At 49.0% G+C, this 15,709-nt stretch overlaps 1 protein-coding gene across 3 annotated transcripts; it reads left to right on the top strand.

The window, feature by feature from the left end:
* The first annotated feature begins 73 nt into the window (after nucleotides 1-73).
* On the top strand, nucleotides 74-12,464 carry Dhodh (dihydroorotate dehydrogenase (quinone)). Of its 3 annotated transcripts, none has more exons than XM_034523180.2 (9): nucleotides 74-208; nucleotides 2,168-2,380; nucleotides 4,490-4,689; nucleotides 6,800-6,882; nucleotides 9,962-10,149; nucleotides 10,454-10,567; nucleotides 11,167-11,320; nucleotides 11,457-11,616; nucleotides 12,090-12,464. In XM_034523180.2, exons 1-9 carry the CDS (start codon nucleotides 188-190, stop codon nucleotides 12,142-12,144), a joined length of 1,188 nt encoding a protein of 395 aa, XP_034379071.1. In that variant the 5' UTR covers nucleotides 74-187; the 3' UTR covers nucleotides 12,145-12,464. The 3 variants fall into 3 exon arrangements, with proteins under 3 accessions (XP_034379071.1, XP_076771981.1, XP_076771982.1); XM_076915866.1 differs by having other exon boundaries at nucleotides 197-312; XM_076915867.1 differs by lacking the exon at nucleotides 74-208 and adding an exon at nucleotides 390-631.
* Nucleotides 12,465-15,709: the final 3,245 nt, after the last annotated feature.

Below are 15,709 nucleotides of genomic sequence, written 5' to 3'. Positions count from 1 at the left end.
CAGTGGCAAAACAGAACGTAGGCACGTCGGGCCACGGAGCTGGTTCCCGGCAGAGCGCACGCGTTCAACCGTCCAATCAACATCTAGGGGCAGGGCCAGGCCGGCCCGGGGCTTGGGAGATAGGTGGGGCCGAGCCCACATTCTCCAATGGAATACGGGCAGAGGCGGGCTGAGTGGCAGAAGGAGCATGGCGTGGAGACAGCTGAGAGTGAGTCCCGTGCGAGAGGCTCACTCGTGGTGTGGATAACAGGCGGGGGAAGGGCATGAGGCTGGGAAACCGAAAGGCTGAGGCCCTTGAAGTGTGGCCTGCACGTGCGTAGCTGGGGGGCATGCAAAAAGCAAGCGTGTGTGGGCTGAGGCTAGGCTGAGCCTGAGCGATCGCGGGCATTTTCCTTTTTTTAATTGAGCTAATATCGTGCCTTTGTGAGAACACGATCCCCCGACGCTCGAAGGCGGAATGAAATAAGACATACGGCCACCCTTCTAGATCAAGTGTGGTCAGAATGGGAGTTCCGTGAGAAGAGTCCTTAGTTGTTTCCTCGCTTTGGAAAAAGTGCTCCGATACTGACTTGGTGCTTGACTCTTGAGAGGCATTTCTGCAAACTCCCCGAGGAGAGAGAAAGAATACTTGGTTTGTGTTGCAGGCAAACCTGATCATATCCGCTACTTCCTTGTTTGGTGGACAAATGCCCTTTAAAAAAAAAAGTGTAGGCGTGAGAGCACATGCGTGTGTGCACGTGAGTGCAGATACCCTCTGAGACCAGATGTTTTGGATCCCCTAAAGCTCGAGTTGTGAGCCACCTGAAAAGGGAGCTGGAACCGAACTCTGTTCCTCTGGCAGAGCAGCAAGTGCACTTAACCAAATCTGTTAGCCAGATTTTGGCTGACACCTCTCTCATTTCTCCGGCCTCATTCTTTTTTAGTTCCAAGCAGCTGTCTCCCCCTATCCCATCCCCTGGCCCCTCTCATTGGCTTCATCTACCTAGAGATATCTTCTCCAGCTGCTACCTTCTCTTTAGCTTGTGTCTAACCTTTGAAAGTCAGCTCTAACGTGCTTCCTCAAGATCCTTCCATGATTTATCCCTTCGTGTCACTTGTCATGGCTCTGTATTTATGCGACCATTAATTTGTCTCTTGGGTTACACTCTCCTGAAGAACATGGACCAAGTCTGGTTTGCTTGCCTTTGGTGAAGGAGCGAATGAATGCATCAGCCAAGCAGCATCTGGCAGTGATTGTTATCAAAAAGCATAGCGAACCACTTTTGAACTGGGGTTGTGGTTTTCTACCCAACGAGACTGAAGCTATGTTTATATTGCAATTGCTTTTATATTATACACATACATTTCAGGCCAGTAACCTTTCTAAGTATCATTTTAAAGTATAAACACCATGTCCTTACTACAGTATAAAGGAGAGATGGAAACATGCATTTTAGTATGTAGAAGTCAGAACACCACTCACATACATAAATGGTCAAGTGTTTAAGCCTCGACTTAGAAATGACTGCTACAGGTGTGCACTGGTTTAAAAGCAGAGCGTCAGACTCTTTCTGGTGAGGTTCTAGGAATGATGACTTTTTCTTGGTAATGTTTTGCATAAGCTGTACAGTTGTCCTTCAGTTACAAGGTACCAGCATTCCTGGAAAGGTCTCTGTGTATATGTGGGAGGTAGTTGGTGTTTGAGGTGAACTATATATAGCTTGTCCCTTGGCTCAGATAATAGGAAGTTTTTTTTTAAAAAAAAAAAAACTTAAATAAATATCAATAGCAAAGTTCAAACATCATGCAGTACACGGGAAATTAGTTTGTCGGCTTTAAGCAAGGAAGAATATTGACAGGGCTGATTTCTCTACACCAAATCTATTAGCATTGTTCCCTCATTAAAAATTTCCCTACACAGCCCCTAGGGGGCAGTACTGCCTGTCTTGAAAATCCCCTGGCTGGCCCCTTGAATTTATTCAGGGCTAGAACCTGTGAAAGTGTGTAGATACAGCTTCTACAAAGACTGGTGTGTGAGTGGGCAGGAAATGAAGGGGTCAGTGTAAGCAGAGAAGGGCTGTCACTTTGTGTAGGTGTTATATCCTCTGGGTAGGTGTGAAGGACCAGGAAGGGTGCTACGGCCTGTCCTGATGGGGGTCCCCATGGGTCTTTTTTTCCCCCCCACTAGAAGCGGGCCCTGGATGCAGTCATCATCCTTGGGGGTGGAGGACTTCTCTTCACCTCTTACCTGACAGCCACGGGGGATGACCATTTTTATGCTGAATACCTGATGCCAGCTCTGCAGAGGCTGCTTGACCCTGAGTCGGCCCACCGGCTAGCTGTTCGAGTCACCTCCCTGGGGCTCCTTCCTCGAGCTAAGTTTCAGGACTCTGACATGCTGGTAGGTACCCCGGGTCACTCTGTGTTACATTTAGGTGCCTGGGGGAGTCACACTCTTCAGCATACGTATACTTTTCTGCTGCAAACCCAGAGTGACATGTTCACACGCAGCTGGAATCTGGAGCCCAGACTGAGAAAGCGCCTTTTATTATGCGTCACACCCTGTACATACAGAACAGCATTTAGGTATAGGTCTTTCATCCTTATAACTATTCTTTGAGATAGGTCTCTATCAGGAAACCATAGTGCAGACTAAGCAAGTGACTTGCCCAAAGTCACACAACTAGCATGTGGCAGGACCAGGATTCAAACCCATGGAGTGTAATTGCAGTGTCCAACCTTGGCCACTGTCCTGCCTTGCTGAGATCCCGGGGCTGAGCAGGGACATCTTCTGGGGCCATTAAACAGCAATGGATGCAGGGGGACAGTGTTAGCAGGGAAGGGCTGTCACTTGTAGATGTTATATCATCTGTCTAGGTGGGTGTGAAGGCTTGGTAGGCAGGGTGCTATAGAGCCTGGCCTGATGGGTCCTTTCTTTTTCCCCACCAGAGTCAGGTCCTGGATGTTGTATCATCCTTGGGGGTGAGGACTTAAGTCCTAGGCAATCACCTGCCCCAGCCACAACTCATTCCGCTGGCCCACCTGGTACCATTGCTGCACTGTGGTCAGCTTACCGCAGGAGACTTCAGGGAAAGCACACACCCTCCCAAAGTCTGCTTCCCATGTTCATTTGGCAATTCTAAGGCACGTCTTACCAAATGGGAGACGGCAGTGATTCGAACATGGGAACCCAGCAAAATGCCCGCAGACCTCTCTGGGGGAAGAGTCACTGTTGAGAATCTAGGGCCCTTTGCTATGTATGTTTCCTTTCCATAACTGAGGGTTCTTCTCACCCCACAGCAGACAGTTTCCTGCAGCTGTACAGTACCTCAGATACTAAAGGGCTTTTGTAGGATCAGAAAGAACATTTCTCTCTTAAAGTCATCCTCACCCCAGACTTGAGTCTGACAACCTTTGAACCCGGGTAAAGGGGATGAGGGCAGCAGGCCTGAGTGACAGGGTTATGACACAACTAGTGTGCCTTTTCCACGGTTTCTCTGAATGCCACCTTTTTTCTTTTGAGATGGGTCCACGTTGTCCAGGTTGGTCTCAGACTTGTGGGCTCAAATGATTTCTGAGCCTCACTTCCTGAGTAACAGGAACCTTATGGTACATCGCACTCTGTTCCCAGAGACCCTCCTCCTCCATAGCCGGGAAGCCGGATCCTCTTAGTCCCTTCTACCTCCCTCTTTAGTTCTTTGCTGTTTCCTCAGTCCCCAGTTCTCTTTCAAGATTAGACTCTTCTGGGAAGAAGTGGGGGCTTTTGAGATGCTTGGCTGCTGTGGCCTCCTGCTTGACCAATGTAACCATAGTCTCAGAGAGGCTTGACAGCACCCAGGCTGAGTCATGCATCTAGGGTTGAGAACACCTACCCTCAAGGAAGGCCTGTTATAGCTGCACTGCCTGCCTCATGGTTCTGAGATGCTGTGTGCACACTTACTTTTCCATGTGGTCTTTCTCATCTCTTGCTTTCAGGGCCATGTGGGTTCTCCCTTGGAAACAGTTACCTCACCTTTAAGAGCCCACTGGAGCCAGTACCAGTGATGTCCTCTCTCCAACTCTCTATGGTGCCCATGGGCTGGCTTTTTGGCAGTTGTGGAGGAAAGATCAGCTGGGGCTTGTGTACTAAGCTGGTTATAGGCTTTGCCGCATGGTACCCATTGGTGTCAGAGTACCATGACCCAAGGGCTGTCACCAAGGACTCCATTTCCTTATCAATTTGAGCAGATAAGAAGATATCCTGTAATTGTACAAGATAGCTCCTGTCTCTGGTTCACTTGTGGTGGGACACTGCGTCTCCTCCAGCCTTGAGACCTCATGATGTCAGACTCCAGCAGGCACCAGAACACCTGCAGAGCCCCTCAGAGTGTCATTTCTCCAGAAGATCCCTATTCTGGGGGACCAGCGATACTTAGCAGCGTCAAGGGAGTTCTGATACAGGATGCTGGGAGCCCTGCTGTGAGACCACTTGGTGTAGCCTTGTATATCTCTGACTTTGTCTCCTTCCCAGGAAGTGAGAGTCCTGGGCCACAAATTCCGAAATCCAGTAGGGATTGCGGCAGGATTTGACAAGCACGGGGAAGCTGTGGATGGACTCTACAAGCTGGGCTTTGGTTTTGTTGAGGTAGGAAGTGTGACTCCCCAGCCTCAGGAAGGAAACCCCAGGCCCAGAGTATTCCGACTCCCGGAGGACCAAGCTGTCATTAACAGGTAGGTGGGGGCTCAGCATCACAGGGCTATCTTCTCCCCTGCTAGGATCTCTGATGGAAGACCTGCCTTGTGTTTTTCTCTTATGACAGAGCAGTGGTTCTCACCCTTCCTAATGCTGGGACCCTGTGATACAGGTCCTCATGTTCTGGTGACCTCTCTCCCCCAACCATAACATTATTTTCGTTGCTGCTTCATAACTAGTTTTGCTGCTGTCATGAATCGTAATGTGAAGATCTGGTATGCAGGAGATGTGATATGGGACCCCTGTGGAAGGGCTCGCGACCCACAGGTTCAGAATGGCTGTGCTAGCTGGTCACTCTGTCACTGAATATTCAGGAGCCCTTTTGAACATCTGCTGTGTTTCCAGGCAGAGATCTCAGCCCAACCTTGGGAAATAGAGATGATGGGTTTCTCAGGTGCTCTGAGGGTTGGTGCTACTCACAGGGAACAGCTTGGGAGGACGTGGGCCAGCAGACTTTCCAGTGTGTGTCTAAAACATTGACTTTGTCTGGTGCTAGCCTCTAGAAATAGAATGATTGCACATGTAATTTAATCTAATGACTACATTAAAATGGTCCTCCGGTACCCTGGGCTGGTGGCACAGGTCACCCTTGGCTTCAGTGAACAAGGTTGTAGTGTTCACCATGTACAGCTGCTCTTACGAGGAGGAGTCCTGCTGGCTGTGTAGAGCCTCGCCTTTGTTCTGTGCAGTTAGTGAGACCACAGAGGGAGGACCTGTCTACTTTTTGCTAAGTGATTTTTGGAGAGCCTCCTTGTGGGGATTTTGGCTGGCATATGGCTGGGCTTCCTACCACGTGTTTCCAGAAACTTCCCTACAAGTCACCAGTCTCTCTGTTGCATTATAGGCAGGGACCGATGTCTTTGGGAATGGCCAGGCTGTTGCAGGTGACTTCAGGTCTCAGGGTAGTGGTACTTAGTATGAGTCTTGTGGGACAGGGAGTGGCGAGGGATGGGCACTCTTACACTTTGCCTTCTTGCTCATGTACGTGATACGTGTTTGGTACGGGAATGCTGAAGCAGTGGTGAGTATTTACTATGTCAGCAGATCGCCACGCCGTCTGTGCTATTTTCTGGCTGTAAGCAACAAAGTGCTGTTGAAAGAGTTAAAGATGGAGTCAAAAATGCAGACCAGCTTGTTCTGCGCTTTGGGTCCTAGGAAAGTACCTATCCACAAGATAGATATGATGAGAGATCAGGGTAGCGTGACCAAGCGCTGTGGGTACCAAGAACTAGAAATGGATTAGATAGAGTTTGAGAAGAGTTCAGGTCGATGCGCCCGTGTACCCTGGATACCAGAGAAAAATTGAATAGGGTCTTAAGAGAACAAAAAGATATTCCCCCTGACCATTTGTTGAACCTGTCACGGGAACTGAACACTAGACAGGTACTTTCTATAGATACTTCATCATGACTCTCCCCTCATCCCCCCTGGGCTGTGGCTTTTCCCTATAAAAAGCCCTTCCTCTTTCCGGAAGGGGTCGTACTTCATTGCTTGCCTCTGCGTAGGACAGGCTGGAAGTGCGACCTCAACGCGTTGATTTGAAATATACCTCTTGCAGTTACATCAAGTTTGGTGTCTTTGCAGTTATTGGGGTGGCCGCGAGTTCCCAGGAACAGGGAGGGAGTTCCTCCCTTCCTGTCAGGCCTTACACTGTGTCCAGACCCCGTTAGTTATCAGTCTTGTTGCCAGGACAAAACATCAATAGCTTAAGGAATTGAGGGTTCATGTGGCTCACAGTTTGAGGGTACAAGGCCTCACAGTGCTAGGAGCCTGAGGCAGCGGGTTGCCTTGCACCCACAGTGAGGAGGCAGAGTGAAGAATGCTGGTTCTTGAATCACTTTCTCCTTACTCAGTTTGGGACAAGAACCCACAGGATGCTGCTGCCCACCTTCATGGTGGGTCTTCCTGCTCCATTCAACTTTCTGGAAACAGTCTCAGACACGCAGGTGTGTTTCCATGGGGATTCTAAATCACATCCAGTTGACAGTGAAGAATAACCAGCGGTGACAGCATGGGGATGGTCTCTGTGCCTTTTCTACATTGTCACCCTCTAACCCCACCCCTCCGCTGTGGGTTTATGTGCACCAGGTATGGATTCAACAGCCATGGGCTCTCAGTGGTGGAACACCGGCTACGGGCCAGACAGCAGAAGCAGACCCAGCTCACTGCAGGTAAAGTCAAGTGTTGGGGGAGGGTCTTTCTTCCTCTATTCGAAAGAAAGATGGGGGAAACATGGGAAGGGCACGTGATTCAGCAATGGGGGAGAAAAGGAGCACACAAGGCAATGCAGCCTCCTCCCATTCGGGGACTGTCCAACTTCCACCACCACCTCAAAGGTTATAAGTCCTGAGTTCAATTACAACTTAGCAGAACAATCACAACTTAGCAGAACCTGAGTTGTATCCTAACTTGGGGACTTGGAGGTGAGCAGAGAGCATGTGTGAGCTAAGATGTGAGCAGGACCTAAGTGCCACCTTCCCACATCCCACCCTGCTGTCCTTTTGTCCACGGTGTTAACAGTATGTATTCTGGGAGAGCTAAAGCAGAAAGTGGGGTTGTCACACTCGCTCCCCTTGGGACCAGCCGTCCTAGGACTCACTTTCCAAACAGCCTGCACTGTTGATGGCTCTCATGGGAACGCCCCACTTTGTCTTCTGTGGTCTGCTTTGTTCCCTGAGGTGCAGGCCTTGGGTGGTGGCACCATGCCCATGGCTCCTCTAGTGTCTTCTGCAATGCATGGAGGCTTTTCTCCTTTGTTTGCTTTGTGTCCGAGTATGTGGCCAGTTGTTGGGAAAGTTCTGGGAGTTACTGAGAAGAAGGTATATTCTTTTGTGCTTGGATGAGATGCTCTGTAGATATCTGCTAGGCCCGGTTGGTTTTATGATATCAGTTAGCTCTGGCATTTTTCTGTTTTGTTTTTGTCTGGATGATCTGCGTCTTGGCAAGAGCGGCATGTTAACGTCTCCCCTGTCAGTGTGTGAGGGTCAGTATGTGATTACAGCAGTAGTAGCATTTATTTTCTCTCTCTTTTTTTAAAGATGTATTTATTTTATCCATGTGAGTACACTGTAGCTGTCTTCAGACACACCAGAAGAGGGCATCTGATCCCATTACAGATGGTTGTGAGCCACCATGTGGTTGCTGGGAATTGAACTCAGGACCTCTGGAAGAGCAGTCAGTGCTCTTAACCGTTAAGCCATCTCTCCAGCCCTGTAGTAGCACTTCTTTTATGAACTTGGATGCCCTAGTGTTTGGTGCACAGGTGCTAAGAATTGCAACATTCCCTTGGTGGATCTTTCCTTTGGTGACTGTGTAGTGTCCTCCCCCCCTCCCCCCACTTCTTTTGATTATTTTAGTTTGAATTCTATTTTGTCATGTCTACACCTTCTTGCTTCCTTGGTCCGTCTGCTTGGACTATCTTTTTCCATCCTTTTACTCCGAGGTGGTGTCTGTCCTCGATGTTTCTTGGATGCAGCAGAAAGTTTTACAGGGTAGAGTCGTCTGGGTTCAGATCTGTCATCTCTTAGTTTATAGAACATCCATCCAGGTCCTTCTGGATTTTAGAGTCCCTATTGAAAAGTCGGGTGTTATTCTAATAGGACGATCTGCCTTTATAGGTTACCAGTCTTCTTCTCTTACAGCTTTTGCTTTGTTCTTTACATTTTGCTTTTTGATTATTATGTGTAATGTGGAACTTATTTTCTGGTCCAGTGTACTTGCTTCTTGGACCGTTACAGGCAAGGTAAATTTTCTTCTGTGATTTTTGTTGAGAATATTTTCTGTACCTCTGACCTGGTTTCTTCTCCTTTTGCTAGTCCTATTATTCATAGAGTTGGTCTTTTCATGGTGTCCCAGATTTCTTGGCTGTTTTGTACCTGGTGTCTTTTTTTTTAGATTTAACATTTTGTCTATCTTGTCTTTAATGCTTGCGATTATCTCTTCCCTCCCTTGTATTACATTGGTGAGGCTTGTTTCTGAGGTTTCTGTTCCACTTCCTAAGTTTTTCATTTCCAGCTTTCCCTCAGTTGGGGTTTTCTTTTGTGACTCCATTTCCTCTTTCGTGTCTTGAGCTGTTTTCTTTATTTCACCCCTGTTCATGTTTCATAGATTTTTATTAATGGGCTTATTCATATCCTTGTTGAGGACCTGAACATATTCCGAATAGCTATTCTGATACCCTTGTCTTGAGTTTCCCTATATTGCATTTCTCAGGGCCTAGAGTGGTATGGTTGCTGGGCTCTAGAGGAGACATGCCATCCTGGCTGTTGCTGTGTTTTTATGCTGGCATCTAGGCAACTGGGTTTGAGACAATTGTAATGCTAGTGCTTCTCTCTGCTCTTGCCTTTGTTGGGCTGCCATCAGTTCCTTGGTTTTTCTTGCTCCCTAGGAGAGTGTGGTGACTGTGGGTGGCCAGGTAGAGAATGCTTCTGAGATCCTGCCAGTGTGGCCGCTGGTAGTCCCGGGGAGAAAGTGTTTCTAGGTGTTGCGAGCAGACTCTGAGGAGTGAGCATGAGCTAGAAAGTGGTGGAGCTGAGAAGGTACCCAGGTGGGCAGGGAGCTGGGTGCGCTTCTGGGGTCTGGGGGGGGGGGGGGACAGAGAGGAAGGAGAGGATAAGACTGGGGATTGGGATTGGAGGACGGGAAGGAGAATGAAGATTGCTGACGTGGTCCCCTGACCGTGGGGGTTGGAGGGTTTCCGGTGCCTCCTGGAGCTGAAGGGTAGGTGATGGAGGGAGCCTGGAGATCTGTGTGATCTGCTGGGAATGGGCCTTACTAAGTTTCTGAAGCTACTTTTTGGGTTTGGGGCTTGATGTAAGTTAAGCATGTGGTCCAGCATCAAGATGACATCGCCATGGCCCTGCATTTGTTTGTTTGTTTGTTTGTTTGAGACTTTGTCTCATGTAGCCCACATTGGCTTTGAACTCGCTAAGGATGACTTTAAACTCCTAATTTTTGTGCCTGTACCTCCTAAGAACTGAGCTTACAAGTGCCCACTGTGCCTAGCTTCCTATAGTTTTTCTGTTACTTCTAGTATTTAGGCCTTCCAACTTCTCCATTTAAATTTCAAAAGAGAAAGGCTCAGTGTGCCCACACAGTTTGGTAACCACACAGCTGTGACAAGCTAGTTCTCAGTCATCAGGCTGCTGGCTGCACCAGGCATGAGTGCTTCGCCATCTCTTAAGTACAGACTTCCAACCTGTACTTAAACTTTTTCCTGGTAAACTGTGAGGACAAACTTGGTATTTACAGATGGGCTGCCTCTAGGAATAAACCTGGGGAAGAATAAGACTTCCGAGGATGCTGCTGCAGACTATGTAGAGGGCGTTCGCATCCTGGGCCCCTTGGCTGACTACCTGGTGGTAAATGTGTCCAGTCCCAACACAGCTGGTCTGAGAAGCCTGCAGGGAAAGACTGAGCTGCGCCGCCTGCTGTCCAAGGTGTGTCATTACACCACCACATGCTCCTTTCCCCAGCATTTCCTCCTTATTCCTTTGCAGGACCACTAAGGAGAGACTGTTCTCCACCCCTGGCCTAGGAACCCTCACCACACCCTCCCCAAGCACTCTCCAGTCTCTCACATCCCAGTCCTAGGCAACAGGCAGCTATCTGCTATGAGACCACAGGTCAGCCAGAGCAGGCACGTCTCTCCTTGGGATAATGGCTGATGCTTTAGTAGACTGTATGTGAAATACTGATCTGACTGCTGGGCTGTGCTCTGAAGTCTCTGTCTTGTCAACCTAGGTGCTGCAGGAGAGGGATGCCTTGAAGGGAACACGGAAGCCAGCAGTGCTGGTGAAGATTGCCCCTGACCTCACAGCCCAGGACAAGGAGGACATTGCCAGCGTGGCGAGAGAGGTTTGAGTCAGGGTGGGGCAGGCAGGGCAGGGGCAGCCTTCATTGTCCACTGCCTGCTGGGATGACCCAGAGTGGCCTGGTTGGTGACTTCCTTTCTGTGATGTGGAAGGCTGTCTGTTTGTCTGTCATTGTATAGTTCATTTGGTGGCAAACAGTGAGTTTGAGAACATGTTTGATGAGTCTTTTTCTTGTTCCTGATCTACGTTCATCCTGAAAGGATGTGCTAGCCTTTCTGCTAGTCTCAGCTGGGACTAGAACGTTGTGTGTCCCCCTCTCCAGCTAGTCTGAACACCAGGCCTCTGTCTAAGGAGAGAAGTGGGAACACACGAGCCCAGCAGTCCTGGACATAAATCCTGGTTCTTCTTCACACTGCCTGGGGTCTCAGATACGATTGATTCTCTCAGACAGCTTGCTCTAAGGGTGCAACCCTGCTTAGGCATTGTGCTGGGCTCAGTGTGCCACAGCTGCTGTGTCACATTGAGAGGCTCATTCTGATAGCTTCCCAAGATGTAGGTGAGGGTGAGGCCTGTGAGAGTCTTGGCTTTCTTTGAGTACCTCAGGTTCATGGCTTAAGGCTGTTTCTCTGTCTCACACTGTAGCTGGGCATCGATGGACTGATTATCACAAACACCACAGTGAGTCGCCCTATTGGCCTCCAGGGTGCTCTGCGCTCTGAGACAGGAGGACTGAGTGGGAAGCCACTCCGAGATCTGTCAACCCAGACCATCCGGGAGATGTACGCCCTCACCCAAGGCAAGGCATTTTTGGACATGTGTGGAGCCTGGGTTCTTCCTGCATCCTCTGTGTTTGCTGGGTCTGGGGACTGAGCCCTGATGGAGACCTGGCTCCTTACACCTTCTTTCCTAGTGTTGCTATGTGTTCTCTGCAGGCAGGATTCCCATTATCGGGGTCGGTGGTGTGAGCAGCGGACAGGATGCCTTGGAGAAGATCCAGGCAGGGGCCTCCCTGGTGCAGCTGTACACGGCCCTCACCTTCCTGGGGCCACCAGTCGTGGTCAGGGTCAAGCGTGAGCTGGAGGCCCTTCTAAAGTGAGTGGGGCTGGATGCAGCTTGGGTCAAGGAAGTTGGTCAGAGAGGTTAAATTAGAAAGTGACACTTGTCATTGGTCTGTTGTGCACCCCAAAGGGCTGGAGGGAAACGCTGATGGCAGGGTGGGAAGATTTCTTTGCTGCACCTTTGACCAAGAACCAACAGTGCCAAGAGAATTCAGAATGATTCTGAGGCAGTGCTGTTACCATGCAAGGCTTGCCCCTTTCTCAGGCCCCTGGGGTTGGAGGAGGTGCTAGCAGAACAAAGCAGGTAATGAATTCACATTGACTCAGAGTCCGGGAGCTGCAGGATATAAGTTACTTCCTTTCCCGCACAGGAGGCCTGGGTGGACATTCGTGCAGCTGCCTGGGTGAGGGTAGAGTAGAGGTCACAAGATGTACTGGGTGGGAGGGTGCAGTAAGCAGTGTGCTCGTGGTGAGTGTGGCTCCTTGGACTGCTACTTTTCTTTCCAGGGAACGGGGCTTTAACACAGTCACAGACGCCATTGGAGCAGATCATCGGAGGTGACGGGACCTGCCAGAAGCCCTATCCAGAACGTGCCTACCAACTCAAGCAAGCTGTGTGACTGCATCGTGAGAGGAAGAGCTGTCTCAGCCATGTCCCTTGAACAGGCTAGTCGTGGGCATCACTAGTCAGTGAAGGATTTCGCTCATCACTTGATGAGACCACAAATCCCACTGTCTCTAGATCTAAATTTCACTGATTAAATGATTAATTTAATCCTAAATCTCTAGATTTAAATCCTGGAATCACTCAGTATCATAAGGACATTGCTTCTTGGGAGGAAAAATCATGGAGAAAATAAAGCCATTTAAACCTGTTTTAAATCCTGTCCCTTCTTGAGGGCCAAGTCTCTGCCCAGATTTTGAAGGTCCTTCTGAGCCTCCACTCCCTGGTCTGTAGGGGGCTCCCCAAGACTCTGCCTTTCAGTTGACTTTGGCTTATTTTAAGTTTCTGACTTTGAGAATAATTCAAATGTAGTCAGAAGTTGCAGGAATAGTCAGTGCAGTCTGTGTGTTCTTCATTCTGATCCAGTAGGGGTCACCGTTTGTCAAATGGCTTCTATCCCTCTGTTTCTGTGCATATAAACACATATATATAGAACAACGCTAGCATATACTGTTATTGCTAAAATATTTTTTTTCCAGACAGCGTTTCTTTGTGTAACAACCTTGGCTGTCCTGGAACTTGCTCCAGGCTGACCTGGAGCTCACGGCAGCATGTGTGCCACCATGCTCGGCAACTGGTTCAAACATCTCAAAGACAGTGTCACCACGGCTTTCCCCATGAGTGTCTCACATGCTTCTCAGACACAGTTTACTGCTTACATTTCAAAATCACTATGTCTTAGTTAAGGTTTTTATTGCTGTGGTAAAACACTGTTGCCAGAAGCAACTCGGGGAGGAAAGGGTTTATATGACCTTATAGTTCTGGGTCACACTCCATCACTAAGAGAAGTCAGGGCAAGCAAGGTCTCAAGCAGGACAGGAATTGATGCAGAGGCCATGGAGGAGTGCTGTCTACTTGCTTGCTCATGGCTTGCTCAGCCTGTTTTCTTATAATACCCAGGACAACTTGCCCAAGGGTGGCATCACCCACAGTGATCTGAGAATATCATTAGCCAAGAAAGTGCGTCACAGGCTTGCCCATAGGCCAATCTGGGGGCCATTTGCTCAACTTAGGGTCCCTCTTCTGATAATTCTAGCTTGTGCCAAGTTGACCTGTCATCTAGTCTGCATGCTATGCATTATTTTCGAAGATTAAAACATACAGTATTCTCGACTTTGTAAAAGTTCCCATTTCTTCAAACCTCACTCTGCAGATGTGATTTCTGTTTGCAGAATGTTGCAGAACGTCTACTCAGACTGCCCAGTGCATGGAAGCATCCACGCATGTGCCAGCTGCTGTGGGTAGTCTGTGCTAAAGCTGCTCGGCATTCATCCAGTAACACGAGACAGCCTGCAGTTCCTTCACTGCTGTAAGATGGCCACATGGCCTCCTGTGAGTCTGTCTGTCTGTCAGTAAGATGTCCGTAGCCAGTGCTCTTCTGTGACCACTTGATGATGTCCAGTATATGATGTCTCCTAGAGCCCCAGTAGACACCTCGTCCATGCTCCAGGCCCTGCTCGGGAGTTAAGTGGAGCTGGTACTGAGGGTTGTCATGGCTGCTCAGCCCTGGTGAGTCACACTTGGAGAAAGTCAGCGGGCTTCCCCATTGATTTCCCTGATGATCTGCTTCTGAGGTGGGTCCTGTGCCCAGTACTTTTTTGTCCAGTTGCCCATGAAGACCTGAACAGGAGAACGTGCCATCCACATAGAAAAGTGGGAGGTGGACAGGGTGTGTAGCAGTTTGGGGATCTATCTGGAGGGCTCAGCAGATCACTGGAGTGACATCGTGGGCTCCATGACAGCGCTACCAAGAGTTTGGGCTCTGCTCTTAGTGGAGATGGTGGTCAGCCAGAGGCTCTGCTGGAAGAGGGCCTTGCCCTCTAGCTCTGGGCCTTCCGCCCAGCCTTCTGACTTGGTTAGAGAAGGCTGAAATCTTCACACCTCATGTGGCAGCTCCCCTTTGTACGATAGGAGCCAGTGAGCTAATCGCTGGAACTGGCTTATGGGCCACATGCAAATTTAGGTTTCCAGTCTAAGTCTGCCCCAGAGGGTGCTAGTAGGTACATCTAAAGGGCTTACCCAGCTGGGGCAGGAGGTCCCTCACCTGACTCACTGTGTCACTGAGGTGGGGGGCGGGGAGTGGCCTGGGAAGTTACTTCAGGTGACTGCAGCTTGTTTCCTCTGTCAGCTTTGGATTAAAGGTACCTGAGCAACTTTTAAAAGATGCCCGCAATGTGCCAGGCTAATATTATGTTCTTATCAGCTATGGACATCTGTGTAGTTTGTGTGCCTCCATTTCCAAATAGGTAAAAAGGGAGTAAGGACAATACTTGTCTCAAGTGGACTGTTGGGGAGTCCTCAGAACATCGCTCGTTACATCCCAAACTAAGAAACTTTAGCTGCCATTTCTAATATTACTCATCATAAAAGTCTTGTATTAATATGCCAGGGGAAGAGGGGGCAAGGCTTTTGAGGGATTAAATAACTTCTTCAAAGCACAAGTCTAGAAGAGTCAGGCCCCAAGTTAAAAGCGCGAGGACCAGAGTTGATCCTTGGAACCTAGGTTAAGAAATCAGCTGGGTGTTGTGTGTGGTACGCCTAGAGCTGGGGGAGCAGAGACAAGCAGGTCCCTGGGGCTCACTGACCACCCGGCCTAGCCTACTTGGAGAGTTCCAGGCCAGTGTGTGAGCCTGCCTGAAAATAGGGAAAGTGGATAGTGCCTGAGCAACAACATCGGAAGTGGTCCTCTGGCCTCACACACATTCGAAGAACATGCACACTAGAAGGATGGACTTTCAACTAAGTCTCATTACTTAAAACATTTTTTGGCAGTACTTGGGATCAACCCTAGGGCCTTGACCGTGCTCGGCAAGTGTTCTGCCACTGAGTTACAGCCCTTCTTCTACCACTACTTAACAAACAAACAAACAAACAAACGACAACAAAAGGTACTTCCTCACCTGGCAGGGGAGCTGGTGCTGCCCTTCAGCAGGAAGTACAGGCGATTTCTTCAGTACCTGTTGGTAGTGTTTTTACAGTGCTGTAGCTGGCTTCTCTAGCGTGTCAGGCTACGAGAGAGTAGACCAAAGTTGTGGGTGCCTTATATGACTCAGACTTAGAAGTTAAACCGTTCCTAAGCCACATCCACCGTGGGGTTGACAGTTCTAGCCCTAAATAACAGGATGCACAGTTAAATATTAAGGACAGATATGCTTTTAGCATAGGTCTGTGATACTACATGCAGAATGTATCATAGGAAAGTTCATGGCCCTTTATCTGAAATTCATATTTAACTGGGCATCTCATATTCTACCTGGCAACTGTAGTTAAAAACAAGTCACTTAATCTAACCCACCATTCAAGATGGGAATCAGTTACCATATGCACACAGGTTCTTGTAGAGCCAAGGCTGACTTGACACTTTTTATGTAGACCAGGCTGGCACTAAAGTTACAATCCTACC

The sequence above is a fragment of the Arvicanthis niloticus genome, chromosome 18 (genome assembly GCF_011762505.2).
Source record: "Arvicanthis niloticus isolate mArvNil1 chromosome 18, mArvNil1.pat.X, whole genome shotgun sequence".
In the NCBI taxonomy this organism is placed as follows: domain Eukaryota; kingdom Metazoa; phylum Chordata; class Mammalia; order Rodentia; family Muridae; genus Arvicanthis; species Arvicanthis niloticus.
Note: the sequence above shows the minus strand (reverse complement) of the source record. Positions and strands in the feature narration are given on the sequence as shown.